This window comes from Dicentrarchus labrax, unplaced genomic scaffold (assembly GCF_905237075.1).
Source record: "Dicentrarchus labrax unplaced genomic scaffold, dlabrax2021, whole genome shotgun sequence".
Lineage (NCBI taxonomy): Eukaryota > Metazoa > Chordata > Actinopteri > Moronidae > Dicentrarchus > Dicentrarchus labrax.
In genome coordinates this window covers 15,701,798-15,720,757 of record NW_026136708.1, presented here as the reverse complement: position 1 = coordinate 15,720,757, position 18,960 = coordinate 15,701,798, and the positions used below count along the sequence as shown (strand labels likewise).

Below are 18,960 nucleotides of genomic sequence, written 5' to 3'. Positions count from 1 at the left end.
TATTCAACAGTGTATAGCATTGATCTATCTATTTATCTATCTTTTGACAGTTATTGGTTTTTAAAACCATAAAATTTGCAATTTTGATTGTGTTTTGTTTTTGTGTTGTTTATTGTCTCATAAGGTTGTTGCCTATTGTTTGTTGTGTGGTGATGTTGATCATGCATATACTGCTGGCTGTACAACAAATTGCCCTTCGGGTATATAATAATAAAATATAATAAAGCCCCCTTGAAGCTGGAAAAATAATTGATGGCAATAAGATGATTTCTATTTCTTTTTGTTTTTGTTTTTCTGGCTATAGAGCTCAACTATATTCATATAAAGTTGCCTCCGGGGTAGATTACAATGCACTTTCCTCCATAATGTAAATGCCCTTGGATGAACTCTACAAACCAAATGATGAGGGGCTGATTTCTTGTGCAGTCTTTCATCTAATGTGAGATTGTTTCCCCCCCCTGCAGTCACATGAAGCAGCCTGATCTCTCTCTCTCTCTCTCTCTCTCTCTCTCTCTCTCTCTCTCTCTCTCTCTCTCTCTCACACACACACACACACACACACACACACCCTCTCCACCCAGCCGGATCTGATCTGCTGACGTGTCGGCTCCTTCTGCCCAGTGCTCATGCTCCGGCAGCGGAATCAAGTCAGTCAACAAAAACTGCCAGCATGGCAGCAAAACACTTTTACCGACAAGGCTTTTTATTACTTTTATTCAATTTTATTTCAACCGCAGCCCTGGAGAAAAGGTTCTCCGACTTTAAAAGATGCGCCGATGAGGAGTGCAGCAGTAAGTTTCTCAAGGATGCCTCCTTCCTTCCTTCCTTCCCCTCCTCCTGATCCTACAGCTAGCTTTAGAAACTGCGCCTTATCCTTCAGACCTGTTGCCAGTCGATACGACCTGGACAACCTCCCCGCCAGGTGTTACTGGTGTTGCTCAAGCTCAGTGCTGCTGGTTTTAAAACAGGACTTGTTACCATTAGTCGCCGGTGTTGTTTTTGGGGGGGAGGTTGTTCGTTCAGAGGCAGTCTGTGTGTTGGCCGGTTGCCTGGCAGCTCCGGCCTGGATAGTGGAGGCTAACGTTAGCAGCTAACTAGCCACCGGCCGGCTTATTAAAAGCTAATGTTTGTACCTGAAATAAACAATAGGTAACATTAGCGGACAAAGCGCAAACCTTCGCTTGCTCTTGTGTTAAGCAGCATTAAGCTTTTGGTTGTTGCTTCTCACTAACGTTACTCTGGATAACATTTTAACGTTAGCTTCAGGCGACGAGCTAATGGGGAATTCAAAATAACTCATGTTTACATGTTAGTTTGTGTTAGATTTAAGGTATCACAGGTCCATGCCTGTTGTTTACCTGAATGTAATCACCAAAAAAAGTGTTATCCACAAACCACAACCTGGTGTAGGTGATAAGAAAGTGTTATATTGGTGACTTATCATCTGGGGAAGCTTGTCTTCACTCATAAAACAGTAAAGATTAAACTCATTAAGACATCAAACAAAGTCACAACCAGTGAGAGAGGAAAGAAACTGGATCCGTTACTGTGCTCCTCTTCTTCACATTTTAATTTTAATTCCTACAGTGGCACCATCACCACAATGCAGATAGTTAACTCTAAACCTGTTTGTCATTTCTTTTAGTTACATTAGTTTCAGTCTCGTTTTGGGTTATATATTGTAGAGCTGAAACAATCAGTGGATTGACAAAACAGTCACATTTACACAGCATTTTATTTTTGTTAAATCAGTTAAATAATTATAAATAATAAAAAAAAAAGCATTGGTCCCAGTTTTTAAAATGTGAATATGTGCTGCCTTTCTTTATCTTATATTACACTAAACCATATATCTTTTTAGACCGTTGACTGGAGAAAACAACACATTTGAATATGTTAACTTGGGCTTTGGGAAATTGTAATGAGCTTTTTTTTGCTCTTATATACAGGTACTACTCGGAAAATTAGAATATCCTGAAAAAGTGCATGTATTTCTGTAACTCAACTTTAAAGGTGAAATTTACATATTATATAGACAAATAGTATGCAAATCAATATATTTCAAGCTTTTATTTGTTTTGATTTTGCTGATTAGGACTTGCAGCTTCAGAAAACCTCAAATTCAAAAACTCAGAAAATTAGAATACTGCTTGAAATCAATAAAATAAAAAGGATTTTAAATACAAAAATGTCAGGCCTCTGAATGTAAAATCTTGCATCTGTACTTAGTACTTGGTTGGGGCCCCTTTTGCACGAATGACTGCCTTAATCCGGCGTGGCATGGATGCTACCATCTTGTGGCATATCTCAGGTGTTATGGAAGACCAACATGCTTCAATCGCGGCCTTGAGCTCTTCTTTATTGTTTGGTCTTTCTCCGTTAAACTTTCTCTTGGCAATGCCCCACAGATTTTCTATGGGGTTTAGGTCAGGTGAGTTTGCGGGCCAGTCAAGCACCGTAATCCCATGGTTGTTGAACCAGGATTTTGTACTTTTGGCAGTGTGGGCAGGTGCCAAGTCCTGCTGGAAGATGAAGTACGCATCCCCATAAAGCTGGTCCACTGAAGCAAGCATGAAGTGCTCTAAAATGTCCTGGTTGACAGCTGCGTTTATGGTGGACTTGATAAAGCACAGAGGACCAACACCAGCAGCTGACATGGATCCCCAAGCCATCACAGACTGGGGAAACTTAACACTGGGCTTCATGCATCTTCCATTTTGCGCCTCTCCGGTCTTCCTCCAGACTCTGGGACCTTTGTTGCCAAATGAGATGCAAAACTTGCTCTCATCAGACAAGAGGACTTTGGACCACTGGCCAACAGTCCAGTCTTTCTTCTCTCTAGCCTAGCTAAGGCGCCTCTGGCGTTGCTTGCTCATGAGGAGCGGCTTGACAACAGGAATTCGACATTTGAAGCCTGAGTCCACTCCTTATAAAGTTCCCCCACACTTTTGAATGGCCCTTTCCTGACCATCTTCTCCAGGCTGCGGTCATCCCTCCGGCTTGTACACCGTTTTCTTCCACACTTCTGCCTTCCACTTAACTGTCCATTAATGTGCTTTGAGACAGCACTCTGAGAACACCCAGCTTCTTTTGCTATCACTTTTTGTGTCTTACCCACCTTGTGCAGGGAGTCAATGATGGTTTTCTGCACAACTGTGAGATCAGCAGTCTTCCCCATGATTGTGAATTCTTCTAAACCAAACCAGACACACCAAACAGACTTTTTAAAGGCTCAGGACCCTTTTGCAGGTGTTTTGGATTACTTACCTGATTAGTGTGTGACGCTTTGAGCCTACAATACTGAAGCTTTTCACAGTATTCTAATTTTCTGAGTTTTTGGTTTTGAGGTTTTAATAAGCTGTAAATCATAATCAGCAGAATTACAACAAAGAAATGCTTGAGATATCTCACTTTGCATGTAATGAGTCTATAGAATGTATTGGTTTCACCTTTTATGTTGAATTGCCTGAATAAAACAACTTTTACACGATATTCTAATTTTCCGAGTAGTACCTGTACTCGGACCAAAAGCTAAACCAAGAAAAAATAAATGACAGATTAAATGATGATGAAAATAACGGATAATATCACTGAAACCAAAAATGGATGCATATTTCCTGTTTGTCTAAATGCATCTTGGAAGAGCAGCTGCCGTTTTTTAAATGAGCTCTATGTGAAAAATAACCTTGATAAAAGCTTTTTTTTAAAAAACAATTTTAATGCTTCATATTTTGTTTCCAAAGTGCTTTTGTGTCGGGGAAAAGCTGTGGAAGATTTCACAGGACCAGACTGTCGGTTCCTGTCTTTCAAGAAATCCGAAACTATCTATGTTTACTACAAATTGGCAGGAAGAAGGGCCGACTTATGGGCCGGAAGTGTAAGTATACTGTGGTTAATATTTAATCGGTACTGGATAACATCTAGGTTTGGCTATGTAGTAATCCTCAACATGTTCTCTTCTTGTATTTGTCAATAGGTTGGAAATAACTTTGGTTATTTCCCAAAGCACCTTCTTGCTCTTAACCACATTTATACTGAGAAAGAATTTCAAATTCCAGCAGAGGTATGAAAATATGTTGCAAGATGCAAGCTGAAATACAATTATCACTTTGAAACTATGAACATATTAGCATTTATATATTTCTCATGCATATTCACTACATTTTTTATACTTTGTCATCTTTTCAGGAAACAGATTTTGTCTGTTTTGACACTGGATATGATAAGTTCAACAATTACGACATAGATTCACTGTTAGGCTCCTCGCTGGAAGAGAATGAGAGCGAGAATAAGGGAACACCTGACCAAATCCAAGTGTCAGAAGATACACCGAAAGAAACACAGCCATCACCAGATGAGGTCACTGACAGTGAAAAACTAACTGAGCATCATGATAGCTCTGATGATCAAAGTGCCTCTTTACCTGAACTTGACGTAGCAACTGAATCACCTTCTACAACAGAAGAAGAGTATGATACGGCAGCTACACATGATGCTACTAAAAGAGCTGCGGAAGACACAGAAATTGAGCAGAAACACGCAGTGGAGTCAGAAAAGAGTGAAACCAAAGATACACCCGCAAAATCTGAAGTGGAATCTGTGGCCGAAGAAGATTTTGTTTCAGAAAACGAACCGGTGTCGATTTCTGAAGGAGTGCAAATACCTGAGTTAAAAACTACACTTGGAACGACATTTGATGCCGTCGCCACCGATGAAGAAATGACTAAGAATGTTACCCCATATGAAGAGGAAGAGAGTGAGTATGAGGAGGATCCTCCCAAAGATGACATTGATGTTAACGTAGAAACTCCACTGCTGTCTTTCTCTAAAGAAACCGTGAACACTCCAGCCTCCGATCCCCTCAAAGAGCTTGAAAGTCCTTCAGCGGCACACGATGATAAACCAGGCACTGTACCGGAGAAGAACATGTGGACAACATTTGGAGATGCTGTTTTTTCAGTTGTCACCGGAGGAGAGACAACAGCGCATGATTTGAGTTCAGAGGAAGATGATGAAGACGAGGACGAGGAAGAAGCTGCTGTTCCAAAAACCCCTCCGAGATTTGAGCAGATGAAGAAAGACGCTGAAGAACCAATATCAGTAAAATCACCAAAGGAGCCAGAGAACATAGAGCCAGTTCTTCTAGATCCACCTTCCAGCGCTGTACAAACAGACAATAAAGGAACAGACAATAACTCTGAGAAACTCTTGGTTGTTGATGAGGATGATGATGAGGATGATGATGATGATGATGAGAGTTATGGAGAAGTGATCGGACCCGAGGACGCTTGGGAGGGAACATTACAACCAACTGAGGAGCCAGTGCACAGTAAAACAGAAGCAAGTACAAAGTCAGTGGATCCGTTATCACAAGATGATACTTCTGTCGTTCAAGAGGCTCAAAAATCTGATCCCCAAATGGCAGATGAACCTATTGAGCACGGAGAGGAAGAGGAGGAAGAGACAGAGATCAGTAATGATAATGCAGGTGTACAGGACAGTCGCGTTGCAATGGATCATAGCGAGGATTTAGACCACGAAATGGCCGAAAACAAAACAGGGACCGATCAAGAATTAGCCAGTACCGAACCTGAAACAGATCAGGACCCGTCCAATGAGGAGGAGCAGTCAGAGGATTCAGATGTCAAAGATGATGATGGCAGCCTACCTAATCAGATACATCAGCGTTTAATGGCCGATGTAGAGAGTAATAACAGTCAACCAGAATTATCTGTGGAGGAACCAGAGGTTCAGCTCCTTACAGAGGAGCTGGAAGATGAAAAAGATACAGAGATAGAGGAAGAGAAAGAAGAGGAGACAGAAGAATTACTTGAAGATGAAAATGCACTTCCTGTCTCACAATCAGACGACACAGACGAACACTCGCCTGAAACAACTCCAGAGCCAGAATATAACGATAGCGTGATGAGACTGACTCTGCTTCGAGCCCACTTCACAGAGGAGGACATGGAGCGGATCCAAAAGCTTCTGGGTCTCAAGAATCTCTTCAAAGTAGAGGCCATGTTCTCTGACTTGGACACAGAATTGCAGGCTACCCGTCTCTCACACACAGGTAACACGCAAGACATTGAAAATGCACTAGAGGGCATCCTGGAAGCCTCTGAGAACTCTATCCTGGACGAGATTGAGAAGATGTTGGATAGCCAGGGCAAAAAACGCAGTTATGACCAAAACATGGACACTAATAGTTTGGATGAGGAGACTGAAATACTGGATGACTTCCAGGAGCTTGCATTCAGCCTGCGACAGAAGTATTCAACAGCCAGCGACAGCACGCCTCTGTCAACAGAGAAATCATCAGATATTGACGGAAGTAGGTTTTTACTATTTTATTGCTTTAATTTGAGTATCTGGTATAGATAAAGGTTGTATAAGTGACTCCTCTGTGATTAGAAGAGTAAATTCTTACTATTGCATATTCAGTTTTAACCACTGATTTGAGGCTTTCACTGACAAGTACGATATATTGCATCAGCTTATTCTTCGCAGATAAAGTGAATGCAGAATTTGATACTGTGGCACAGCAGATATGCAGCCCTGAATTGTCCTATCAGGCACTGTCCAGACGAGTATCTTCTTTCCAGATATATCCAGATTGTTTCTTCATCCAGTTAAAAGGGATTGTAGTTGACACCTGGGATCAGAATTTGTCTCAAGTGACCATTTGTGTTAGAATTTCGCCTCCCTGCCACCAGGGAATCGGGGCTAAAAAGAAAAACATTTTTATGCTTGGCCCTACAGTTCAAGAAGATCTCTGTTACTATTCAATGCCTCACCCTTTTTTCTTGTCCTAGTTGTGAGTCGTAGTCAGTGTGGCTGTTCAGAAGTTGAATATGGGGACTCTGGACTTTGGTAGCTAGTATGTGGCTCAAGTTATTTGATCCAGCTGTATCCTCAGAGTGCTTTGGCAGAGTGCAAAGTGTGAACGCGGCCTAATTTCAACCTTGAATAACTACGTTTGTCCTTCATCATGTAATTCGTTGACGAGTTGAAGAAATGTCTCCGTCTCCATATTGAAACGTGTACAGCCCTTGTACCAACCCCTAGCTCTGCTAACTTCACATTAAAGAGTCATACTGACTAAGCAAATATCAACTTCTTAACAAAGCAATAGACCACACCTGCTTTCATTAGATCAAATATGGAATACAATCCTTTCCAACTATAATCTTGTTAAACAGATCTGGAAGTTTACCTCCTTGATTAATACCTAATTACTCATTAGTTTTTGTTTTTTAATGTTTTCCTTGTAGATAAACTTGAATTAAATGTAAAAGATGACACACCCCACACTGTTGAAGAAGAAAAAGTCGACAGCGTCCCTGAGGCTGAGAGTGATGATAACGTCACAGTAACAGATCTTGGGGAAAGCGCAGCAGAGACTAAAGAAGAGCAGATAGTTTCAGACGAGGCGCGCGGTGGACCAGATGTCAGTGTGGAGGAAGATGGCGGATACTTTAACAGAAACAAAGACAATCAGCCGAGCTTCAGCGCATCAGAAGAGATGCCAAAAGTTCCTCAAGCCAGCCTGGAAAAGCCCTTAGATATGGGCCTTGGTGTCGAGGTTGAGCACTCACCCTCAGGTTGGTAATCTTAGCTTTCCCCGGTTTCTGATTGATTGAACTGTTTGATACTCATATGATCCTACAGTTATCTCTGTACTACTTCTGCTTGAGATGACAAACTGTGAAGGAAGTCACATAAACTGACTAAAGGGTACATCTTCTTCCACCAGGACCTTTGGACTCCATGGAACCAGTGTCTGAAATGCACGAAGAAGAAGTGGGATTATTCACAACTGGAATTGTTTACATGGGCTGCATCCTTTCGATAATCAAGAATAAAATTGCTGAGTGGACCATTGTGGTAAGTCTGAGAATTGTAAGCTACTGTATACACTAACTTTGTCAGCTTTGTTACCTTTGCTGTGCATGTTATATGTGAAACATTTAAATCCATGAAATCAGTAATGCAGAAGAATGCTTATTAATCAGTTGTTCCCAACCATCGGGCTGTGTGGACCAGTACCAGGCTACAAGGCAGGTTTGCAAAAAAGTCTTTGGTTTAATAATTACAATTTTACAAATAACATGTTTCTTAAAATTATAAATATAAAACACTTGGGAAAACAACTTATTGCTCATTTTGCACCCTCCTGCATTTAGACAGCATGTCGATCAGTTTGAAGGTCCAATGTGTAGGATTTGGTTCTATCTACCTGTGAAGTTGCAGACTGCAATCTTTTGAATACTGCTGGCCTTCCTAGCATTTAGAAGAAACTATGGTGGCCACAAAACTCGAAAAACGCGAATGGCCTTATCTAGAGCCAGTGTTTGTATGTCCGCTCTAGCCCACTATACAAACACAGGGGACTCAGTAGAAGAGCAGGAACCCAGAAGTTAGCCAGCTAAGCCAGGGAAAGTCTCTAGTGCATCTTATATGGGCAATTTGTATTAATCCTGGGTAATTTCTTAGCAGCGCAAAGTGGCTTTTTTGTCTTCATGCGCCACTGAGCAGCTTTCATAGGAATGAACGGAGCACCGCCTCGAACACTGTACCCAGCTCTCTTACCACATCCATACACCCGCTCCCTCTGTAGATTAAAAAACTGCTCCTTCTAATGTTACAAAACTGTACGTACACAGACTAAGCATAAATAAACAGGACAACAAGCTCAGCTAAATAGACATAAACTACTATGTACAGTTATTTATATATGAACATTTGTAAGAAAGTAGACAAAGTGCAAAGGATGCTGAAATCAATATTTACATGCAGGTTTATTCCTTTATGTACATGAGGTAGGTGGATATGACAGTGTACACAGAATATACAGCATGGGTAGATGTTTGCCAATAGATCCTCCTAAATGTTACCCACTGGACCTTTTTTTTTTTTTAAGTAACAGGCGTTAGTGCCTACAGGGTGGAAATCGGGACCTCCTGTGTGAGGAACACAAATGTCCGAGTTTCCCTGAACGTCCCGCGGCCCTCCCCCCCCCCCCCCCGTCTTGTTGACGGTGTAGGCTGAAGTTCAACACAGCCGGTGCTGAGCTGGCTACGAGCACAACCGGCGGGCCTTAGTTTGGCACGGAAAGCCAGATAATTATCACGAGATGGACTCTGTGCTGTGTAGTTGAACTGAAGCCTCTCAATCGCAATACAAAATGTTTGTTCTGTAAATTGTTATTATTGGATATTTGAAGCTCAGCTGACATCTGGACGGTGAATGGGGAGCCGACGACTCGTCTGTAATTTCCGTTAGCCGACTGTTGTTGCCAAGTTAGCGCCTGTCTCGTCTATAACGTTGTCAGTGTTTGTAAAGACTTGTTTTCTTTGAGTTTTGGTTTTGTTTTTAAGACTCCAGTCTTCACATAAGCCAGCGGCTAACGTTAGCTCAGCTGTCCAGTTTACGTAGAGAACAGCTAACGTGCTAATAGCTGTCAAACTAGCTTTCTTTAGGCTGGTTCCGTTCTTGTTTTGAAAAGCCTGGCATGGACACCGATACTCTATCCCGTCCGGTAATGGAACCGGATCACGTTTACATGTTTTTTCTAAAGGAGCTGCAACATGTAAGTGTAAAACTGAGTGAGTCTGACTCCTGTGTAGAGTGTGTGTTGTGCTATCGTGGCCTGCTGACGTGTTAATGAGCATAATGCTTGATGTACATTCACTTCCACGTTAACTTACTCCTCAGTTTACTCCCCAAACTACCAGATACAGCTGATCCTACCTCCTTAGAAGGTGTCTGAAGATCTACAACTAACATATGTGTGTTTTTAATGTGTTGTTTTCTGTGTAGAATAGTTGAGAGTTTGAATACATTTTAATCATAACATGGTTGCAGCGCTGCTTTCTGTGCGTTGTTGTATTGAAATAGTAGACTTTGGCTGAAGAGAATATGTTAATCCTTTTCAGGTAATGCGGCGCGTTAATTTATTTGTAATCCCTGCATTTCATTAGAGCCCCGAGTGTGTTTGTTCCTGTCTGAACTGCCTCATGTTAAGTTCAAAGGTTACTTTGTGGTTGGAGCGGTTCCTCTTAGTATGACTGGACATTAATGGAAACCTGTGGCCCATTTTGGTTATTTATACAATTACAATACAACAAATACTTTAGTATTTTGGCAGCAAACAACCACTGTATGATTATTGGTGTAAGTGTGAAATAATCTCCACCTGGCTTGTGGTATTAAATGGTTGTTTTGTGTGTTTGGGTGTACCAGATTAATTCATAAATTGCTTTCCTGACCCACTGAAGCACTTTAACATCAACCCTTTGTAATACTCTCAGTAATACCTTCAAAAGAGCAATACATCTAAATTATTTATCAGTGTCCAAATGCATATTCAAAACAGGATTGAGTTCAGCATTCTTGGTTTTGACATAAGGACGCTGCTTGGTGCAGTACTTATACTATTATTGTATGGTAATTCTCTGATATCTTGATAATGTCTCTTCTCAGTGGTGTGAATAGAGTAACAGACCACTAATTTCTCTTGTTGTTCATCAGATTTAAGTTAATGAATATCTCAATCTAAGGGGTACGTGTAATTGTTGGAAGTTGCTTTGAGAGTGTCTGAATGTACTTTGACAAATATTTCTGTCTCTATTTTTAGTCTTGTCATTATATTATTGAAGTTTAGTAAGGAGGGTAAAAGGTGAATTCGCACCCTCATTTATTGTACGCCATGAGACATTCAATAATTATATTTAACCAGGTTTTTTTTAGCTTTATTCTATTATTCTTATTGTGTGTCTGATCATGCCTTTAATATTGTGGTTGTGTTTGTGTGCCATCAGATTATTTCACTCCTCCCAGAAGAGTGGAAGCCAGGGGAAACCTTGTTTGGCTGTCCTTGGCAAGCTGTTGTCATCACGGCTTTGGTTGGAGTAGTGACCTTCACCCTCTTCTTCTGGAGGACCGTGTTGGCAGTAAGTGTTGTACTACTGCTTCTCTCATCTCTGCTCAAATGATGTGTTATGATTTGCCAACAATGAAGGGAGGAGAATGGTATTATCTTAGATTTAATTAGGTTTTGACTCCCTGCATTAAAACGTTTGTCTTAATTGTCCGTCTCTGCTTAACTACCTATAGTATGAGATCAACATAATATCTAATCTGGATAACTGTTGGACACTATTTATACTTATATTTATACAGTATTATATTTAGTATTTATACATATTCCTGATAGCTACATAAAGCTACTTTACTACTTGTACATGATGCTGTGACAATTATTTCAAACCGTGTTAATCAGACTGATCTTTACTTATTGCTTTACTAGGTAAAGAAGAGGGAATACCTGGGTATGTTTTTACGTATTTTTCCATATTACACAACATTACAAATTGCAGTAAAATCTAAGTGTAACATGTAGCTGATTGGGTACTTTCTGTTGAACTTCTATGGACACAGTGGATGAAAAAAAGCTGACCGAGCAAATTCAGGCCCTGAAAAAAGAGAAGAATGATGCTCTCACCAAAATGTCTGAACTCCAGAAACAGGTGAGTTACGAATATAATGGGATCAAATATCATAAACAAACTACTGTTGAAGAAGTATCAATGTTTTTTGTTTCTGGGATGTTTTTAATTGTTTGTTCTCCTTTTTTTTTTTTAAGACTGAACAATTGAAAGAAAATCAAAAACAGTCTAAAGAAACAGTTAGTAGTACAATGAAAAGGTTGCAAGACCTGGAGGTAAGCACCAAGGATCATTTCTGTCTTTGATCATATTGTGTGTTTTTTCTTAAAAAAGAGATTTAAAGAATGGGGAAGTGTACCTGTTGTACTTGTAAATGGCTCATGGAGATTGTGTGACATTAAATAAAATGGCTTCCCATTGTGAAGGGCTGTCTGTGAAGTTTCTCATTAAATTTTTGCAGAGTAAGGTTTTGGAGGCAGAAACACTGAATGGAAACATGGCTAAGGAAAAGAACAAATATGCAAAACTACTCGAAGAAGAGAAGGCAAACGCTCTGCAAAATGAAACCAGGGTAATTATTTAAATATTTTCTTCTTCCTGTTGTATCTTAAACTCCCGTCTCAGATTCATGACCCTTAATGGTTTCTTTAACAGATTGAGAAATTGGAGAAGTCAAACGAGAAGCTGCAGCTGAGCAGGAAAAAGATTCAGGAAGCTCTCGCTAAGGTACAAGGCCTTGCATAATCCTCTGAACATTGCAAGATTATATGAAGCTTGTTGTTTTTCAGCTTCTCTTATGAACTGCATTGTATTTGCCACAGACTACCGTCCTCCTGGATGAGGCCAAGATTCGGGAAGATGCCCGAAATGTTCAGCACAAATGTCTTGAGAAAGAATATGGAGCGCTAAAAGAAGAAAATAAAACTGTAAGTCAATATGTAAACCTTTGGGATATTTTGACAGAGGTCTGAATTGGTGGCTATTGTAATCTGTTTTTGTAAATCATTTCATTAGATAATTTTAGATACATACTGTTTTACCGAGGCTCTCTCCTGACTTTGTCTTTTCTTACAGCTTAAAACTACTATTAAGGGCTGGGAGGACAAACACAAGGAGCTAAACGAGAAGATTAAAGTCTATCAGAAGTCCCAGAAAGAGCTGGAGGACTCTGTGGTGCTCAAAGATCACAATGTGGAGGTCAGGATTTTTATTTTTATTGTTTTTAAACTACGGTCACAATTTTTCTTGGTTATTAGCTGTACACATTAGTCCTTCATTCGCATGAAATTGTCAACTTACCCCTTACAATAATGCTTCCTGCAGGTGCTGTCTGAACTTCTGGCAGACCTAGACGCTTGTGATTCACAAAAAGGTGACAAAGTTTTAGCCAATGGAGAAGTTGCACCTGGTTAGTCCAACTGTTATTAATTTATTAAAATGAATAATACACATAAAAATAGATTCAGTAGTTCTTAATGCACATATTGTTTTGTCACACATGTCACACATTTATAAATAATATTCAGCTTCACACCAAGTGATTGATGGTCTTTCAATGTCTTTTTTAGATAAGAAGACAGCCATAAAGAACAGGATCAAACAGATGATGGATGTTTCTCGGGTAAGATGTCAAGATAATATTAAAGCTCACTGTATAGTTATACCTGGAAGTCAAAGGTTAAAACTGATCTACCTTTTATAATGTTGACCTTTCCAGGTCCAGACCACTCTCACTGTGGTTGAAGAAGAGCGCGATCGCTTCATGACAAAACTGCTGAATGAAGAAAAGACTAGAAAGTCTCTGGAAGGTATGTTGGTTTCTTTTGATGAAAAGTGTTTTTACCCCAATTGCATAAGCATGTTGCCTTTTGAAAACGACTTTCTTCCTGCAACCACCTTTAAACATACCCTTGTATTTTGCAACAGAACAACACCAGGAACTGGAGCACTCCATTGCAACCCTAAAAAGTGAGAAGAGCCACGTTGAAAACCAGTTTAAGATCCTCCAGCAGAAAAATGAAATCATGGTTGAAATGTATCAGCAGAAGGAAAACGCTCTGCAGCAGTAAGTGAAGCCACAACCGTTAACCAACACCTTTTTTTTATTAGCTGCTGTAACACACTGCAGGAAATCTGCTCAAATGACACCGATGAATATGAATAAGATGTACTGTGTTAGCATAATCTAGTCAAACATCTCATGAATAAAAAGCATGTGTCTTTGAAATGGAAAACATGTTTAGGAAACCTGTGTTGCTGTTATTTGAAGAAGGGTGTTTCTGTGGCTTAACAGGAGATTAACAAAGGAAGAGTTGGAGCGACGCAGCAAAGAGAGTATGCTGTCTGAAGTGGGAGGAAAAGCTCTTGAGGCTGAGGAGCAAGTTAAAGTGTTAAGACAACGCATTAATGAAATGGAGGAGCAGATGAAGAAGACAGAGGAAGTCTATAAAGACCAGGTAGACTCTTGTTAAGCTTTATTCATTCTTAAATGAGCAAGTACAGAAAGAAATCTTTGTGAAACCTGACATGACTTTTTTTCTTTCTCTCTTCTAGATAAAAGAACAGGAAAACAAAACTCACTCAAACTGGGTATGTTGCACAATTTATTCACATATAACAGGCTTAAATATCCATTTATAGCACACTGTTTGATATTAATAACAAGCAGCTGAGCCAGTTGCACACTAAGTCTCCATTATGTTTCCAGGTAAATGCTCGTAATGCAGAGAGAGCTCTGAATCAAGAGAAGCTTGAATCATCAAAGCTCCGTGAAAAGTAAGTGATAGTAGAATGAGTAAAAATAGTTTCAAGTGTTTCCTGTGGCTGGAGCAGAAATAACAAACATTTATTTGTTTCAGCTCCTCAAATGTGAAGATTTGCTATTTTACCTTCATTATTTATTGAGTATTGTTAGATTTTGGACTGTTGGTTGGACAAAAGGAGCAACTTCATGGTGTCACAGACAGACTACCCCATGATACTTATTTGTATCTAACATGTTTTCTTAAACCCATTAACAGACTGGGTGTACTGACCTCCCAACTGAATGAGCGCCGTGCTCCTCTCTTCAGACCGAACTCTGGACAACCGGCAGGTCCTCGCCAAGGTGAGCAGGCCGCCAACTAGTCTGCTGTTTTCTTTCCTTCGGGACAGTTGTCATCCCACAGAGCCCTGAGAAGAGGATGCTGCATTTTGTTTTTGCTAAATGAGAATGTTTGATTTCAGTTGGCTTTACTTTCTCAGTGAGCCTGGAATGAGGAGCTGCTCTTTGCATAGATTGTGGTGTGTTGTCAGCTGTCTGTTGTTAAATGGATGGTTTAATCGTAACAGGTGATTCTTACGGGCCCTCTCCTGTGAGTGGGGGTGCACCATCCCCTCCACTAATGATAGAGGGTCCCAGGCGCCCTCCGTCTGCCCCAGTGGGGCGAAGAAATGACCCGTATGGTGAGTCCCAGTGGAATACTTCACCTTCTTTGATCTTCACCACAGTTGGACGTCTTCCCTCCACTACAACCGTGTGTCCTTCAATCTTTCTCCTCTTGCACACCTGACTTCCTTTTTCTTTTTAGCTCCATCACCTTCTTTAGTTATTCCTTTTTATTTCTTCCCAGTGTGTATTACATCCTTCATCTCCTGGTACCTCTGTCTGAACTTCCTTTTTCATCTTCTTGCTTTGTTTCTTTTAGTTGAATCATTTAGAAATGTTCTTTTTTCTGTGGAGGATTTTAATGCGTTGCTGTTGAAATTTTGTTTTTTAAAGGCCCTAAAAACATGTTTTTTCAATCAGCTTCTTGCTGTAAGCAACATGGTTCAGATGAAGCTGAATTTTGAGTTCAATTCTTAATAAATAAAACAGAATGTTTGGATGTTTTCCCCTCCAAAATGTTAGGGAATTCACTTTGAAGTTTTCAGGGGCTTTAAATTCAGAGTGCTTCATTCCTCTCAGATGATTGTCCTCATTGAGTAACCTTTTCCCATGTTGTAATAGTTTGTTTCCTCTTTGTTTACAACCATGTCTTCCCTGGAAAAGTGCTATAGGCAGAGTCATGAGGGATTTAATTCTTCATTGTGTTGTTTTGTTTTTTTCTCCCCTCAGGTCCACGACCTCCATCAGACCCACATGGCCGTTATGCTGAAAACAAACACATCTCTGGGATGGGTATGTCCTCTGTAGTCTCTGTATTTCAAAGGGCTGACCTTTGCTTTGAACCGTCTTTTAACACTGTGCTGTTTCCCCTCTTGCAGACATGATGGGCCCCCGTAGCTCCTCACCTGCCAACATGGATGCATCTGTAAGTGCTTTTCTAATGAGATCAGACTCATTTTTTAACAGTACCTTTCCCTCCCGTTCTACCTGAACAGCTAGAGCTCCTGCCTACATGTCTGTTGTGTATGTCCTTACTCTAAAACAGACACAAGCAGTAGATCCACAGATAAAAGCAGAGACACAGGCTGAGGCCTCCACAGACAGTCCAGAGCCAGTGAGTATAGAGGCTGTCCGGACCAGGTGTGAAGGTGTATGCAAGCCCCTCTTCCCTAAAGCTGGATTTGGATTTGGGAAGAATTTTAAGGCATTTTGCTTCACTGGGGCTGATTTAACTTTGTGGGCTGCGTGTGTGGTTTCACCTGTTCTCACAGCACTGAACGAAGCAGAGAGTCTTTTCATCAAGTCTGAGCTTCAGCTAAAATGTGTTTTGGAAAATAAGATTTCCAAAAGTATGTGTGTCAAGAGTATTTGTGAACGTGGTTTTATTTCTCATCCAAATAATCATGGTGTGTGGTTGCTGGTCATGTGATTGAGCTCTGGGAGTAAATTGTGTGGTTTGTGGATCTGTTCACTGCATGACTAAAAATGTAATCCATCTATACTCACTTACAGGACCAAGTCAAATTCTAATCGCTACATTCGAGAACACAGCCGACGACCCTTCTTCATTATCTCCCTTCATCTGTCTTTTTCAGGGTCCTGGATCCTTCCTAGCATCTCCAATCAGGGACTCACCAGGTCCCATGGTTCAAGGACCTCCACCTGGTCCCGGACCCCATGACCCGCTCCTCCATCCCGGACCCCACGGCCGTCTGCCACCTCCTGGAGCATACAGACCACCACGACCTGGACTCTACCACCTCCCACCAGGTCCTCATGGTCCTCCTCTTCCTCATGGCCCACCACTACCGGCCAACGGACACCCAGGTATGCCCCTGCCTGGACCAATGGGAGGAGAGTTTGGACCTCGACCCACCAATGGACATGCATTCCACCCCAGGCCAGGCCCTGGACATGTCATTGATCCTCGGGGTCCACCACCGCCACACTTCCGTCCCCCACCACCTCATCACTTTGGACCGATTCCTCCGCCACATGGTGCGTTATCATCGGTTTGTCCTGTCACTGAGTCGTGCAGAGACGTTGTGTTATGTTGGTAAATACACAAAGGTGTAGGGCTCACCAACAGGATGTGCTGGTCGTGATTAAAAGTAACAAATACTTTATTATCCTTCCAAAAAATTGTAGGGTACATTGTAGTGATAAAAGTAATAATAATACAAAGTAATCTATCAACCAAACTACAGCCGTGAGTCTGACTCTGGTACAAGATCAAATCTAGCGAGCCCTGAAGCCCTCAAGCAGCTGTATTTGCAGTATTCTCCAAGTAACAGTTCAGCATGACAATGGTAAATTTGCCTGAAAGGCGACTATTGTGGCCAGAATTAATGTTGAATATTTAAACGCTGTGTAGCAGCAGCACAACTAGAGAAGAGTTGTATGGTGAATAAAATTCAGCTACCCAGCAGTATCTATCTCAAGTTTGCTAGAATGCTTTTCCTTGACTGTTCATAAATTGATTGAAATTGCAAAGTTGTGTTTTATATTATATTTATTTAACTTTTCATTTTTAAAAAGGGTAAATTGTTTTATTTCTTCTTTCAAATGTTAAATGTAAGCTTAAGTTTTTTTGCACAGTCCTTGAGCGAGTTCTTGTTTACGGTTGTAATTCTTCCATTTCGATCACAGGCAGTTAGTTTAGTGATGTATAAAAGCTGAGTAGATGAAAGAAGGCACAAGCTTTTGTTGTGAGTGCAAGCCTGTGGCTGTTTCCTGAAAGCAGCACATAACACTGCACAGCCGTACATACATAAGAACTTCAAAACATCTTGCACTATAACGCAGTATTCTGGAAGTTGTTCGGTCTCATCATTAATATTTCCTTTTTCAATTGTTCCCTTTAGGTATTCGTGGACCTATGGGACCACGTCCACCCATCCCCCATGACATGCGCTTCCCAGGACCGCGTGACCACACCGGCCCACCAATGAACCTTCCTCCGGGTGTCTCTTCCCATCCTGCACTTGGTGATGCTTACGGTCAGGCTCCACCCGATGCCCTCCAGAACTCAGCGGGAGCTCTCACCGGCCCCGGACAGGACCTGCATGTGAAGCAGGAGGCCCCTCAGGACTCAGCGAGGCCAGCGATGGTCAAGCCTTAAAAATGCCAGCATTTTACGGCAGAGGACTTGAACTTACCCCCGAAACTATCACATTAACGACCCAGATCCAGTCCAAACATCAGTCATGATTATTTTCATATTTCACTTATAAAATAAAAACTGCAAATGTTTAGTATAAAAAAAAACATGGTCCTTAAATTAAAGCATCATCAATAATTATGTGTCTGAATGAATATGAGTTAAAGAGGGTTGCCACTTTTTTAAACAGCTTAATTGTGCAATAATAATTCATTTATGCCAGAGGATTTCATTTTTGTTCTTTTGAAAAAAAATATAGCAATGATTTTTAAGGGGCTAATTTTTAAATGTCATTTCCTGTGGAAATTATTTTAAAAAAACAGGGAGGGAGGTTTAGCTTCTAGCATTTCAGGAATACTATAATTTTCCCAAAGCTGTGGCTTTAGAACCAACGGTAAAGCAAATGTGTAATTTGATGGCCAGATGTATAACTTATTTTACTATGTTGGTAGAACTTTTAATAATAAAGATTGTAAAAGCTGTCGGTGTTATGTTGTCAACAGGCTACATCTGCTTTTCAACGTGTGTCTTAAGGCGCTTGCTTTATTTGGAAAAAATAAGGCATACATCTGTGCTGCTGAGACAAACATGAGCTTAAGTTCTGTTCATGTTCATTAAAAGTCCGTTGATGTTTTTTATTATCCTATTGTAATTTATCCAAAAACTGCATGTACCGTATTTTAACAGAGGGAACTGAAAATGTTTCTTTGTGATCTGAGTGAAGTGAGCTTTTAATACTAGATTTACGTTAGGCCTAAAGCCTAAAAAAAATTTTTGAGAAAGGAATACATCAGATTGAGGAATTTAGGGAGTATGGAAAACAACTCGGCTCTTTGTGAAGAAGACTCTTGACTACAAGTTTGCAATGCAAGTTAATGTAGGAGTGCATTATAAGAATTTAGTAACATTCAAAGGCTTCATGTTTGCATAAATCATGTATGATTTATGCAAATAAAACTTCACTATATGATGCTCTGGATGAA

The 18,960-nt window shown here is 40.6% G+C and overlaps 1 protein-coding gene across 3 annotated transcripts; it reads left to right on the top strand.

The window, feature by feature from the left end:
- Positions 1-575: 575 nt before the first annotated feature.
- mia3 (MIA SH3 domain ER export factor 3) lies at positions 576-18,458 on the top strand. Of its 3 annotated transcripts, none has more exons than XM_051408264.1 (28): positions 576-791; positions 3,744-3,877; positions 3,977-4,063; positions 4,189-6,334; positions 7,275-7,604; positions 7,757-7,887; positions 10,824-10,955; positions 11,312-11,333; positions 11,443-11,531; positions 11,648-11,725; positions 11,911-12,021; positions 12,105-12,176; positions 12,272-12,376; positions 12,525-12,647; positions 12,774-12,858; positions 13,019-13,071; positions 13,168-13,258; positions 13,377-13,515; positions 13,744-13,906; positions 14,004-14,039; positions 14,158-14,225; positions 14,471-14,556; positions 14,781-14,894; positions 15,547-15,609; positions 15,696-15,742; positions 15,863-15,931; positions 16,413-16,815; positions 17,682-18,458. In XM_051408264.1, the coding sequence occupies exons 1-28, from the start codon at positions 671-673 to the stop codon at positions 17,936-17,938; spliced, it is 5,355 nt and encodes a 1,784-aa protein (XP_051264224.1). In that variant the 5' UTR covers positions 576-670; the 3' UTR covers positions 17,939-18,458. The 3 variants fall into 3 exon arrangements, with proteins under 3 accessions (XP_051264224.1, XP_051264222.1, XP_051264223.1); XM_051408262.1 differs by having other exon boundaries at positions 580-791; positions 12,774-12,822; XM_051408263.1 differs by lacking the exon at positions 15,863-15,931 and having other exon boundaries at positions 581-791.
- The last annotated feature ends 502 nt before the right edge of the window (positions 18,459-18,960 follow it).

Coding starts and splice junctions, on each gene's coding strand:
- mia3 (XM_051408264.1), top strand. CDS start 671: ATGGCAGCAAAACACTTTTACCGACAAGGCTTTTTATTACTTTTATTC. Junction 792..3,743: donor CGCCGATGAGGAGTGCAGCA/GTAAGTTTCTCA, acceptor TTGTTTCCAAAG/TGCTTTTGTGTCGGGGAAAA. Junction 10,956..11,311: donor TCTGGAGGACCGTGTTGGCA/GTAAGTGTTGTA, acceptor TTGCTTTACTAG/GTAAAGAAGAGGGAATACCT.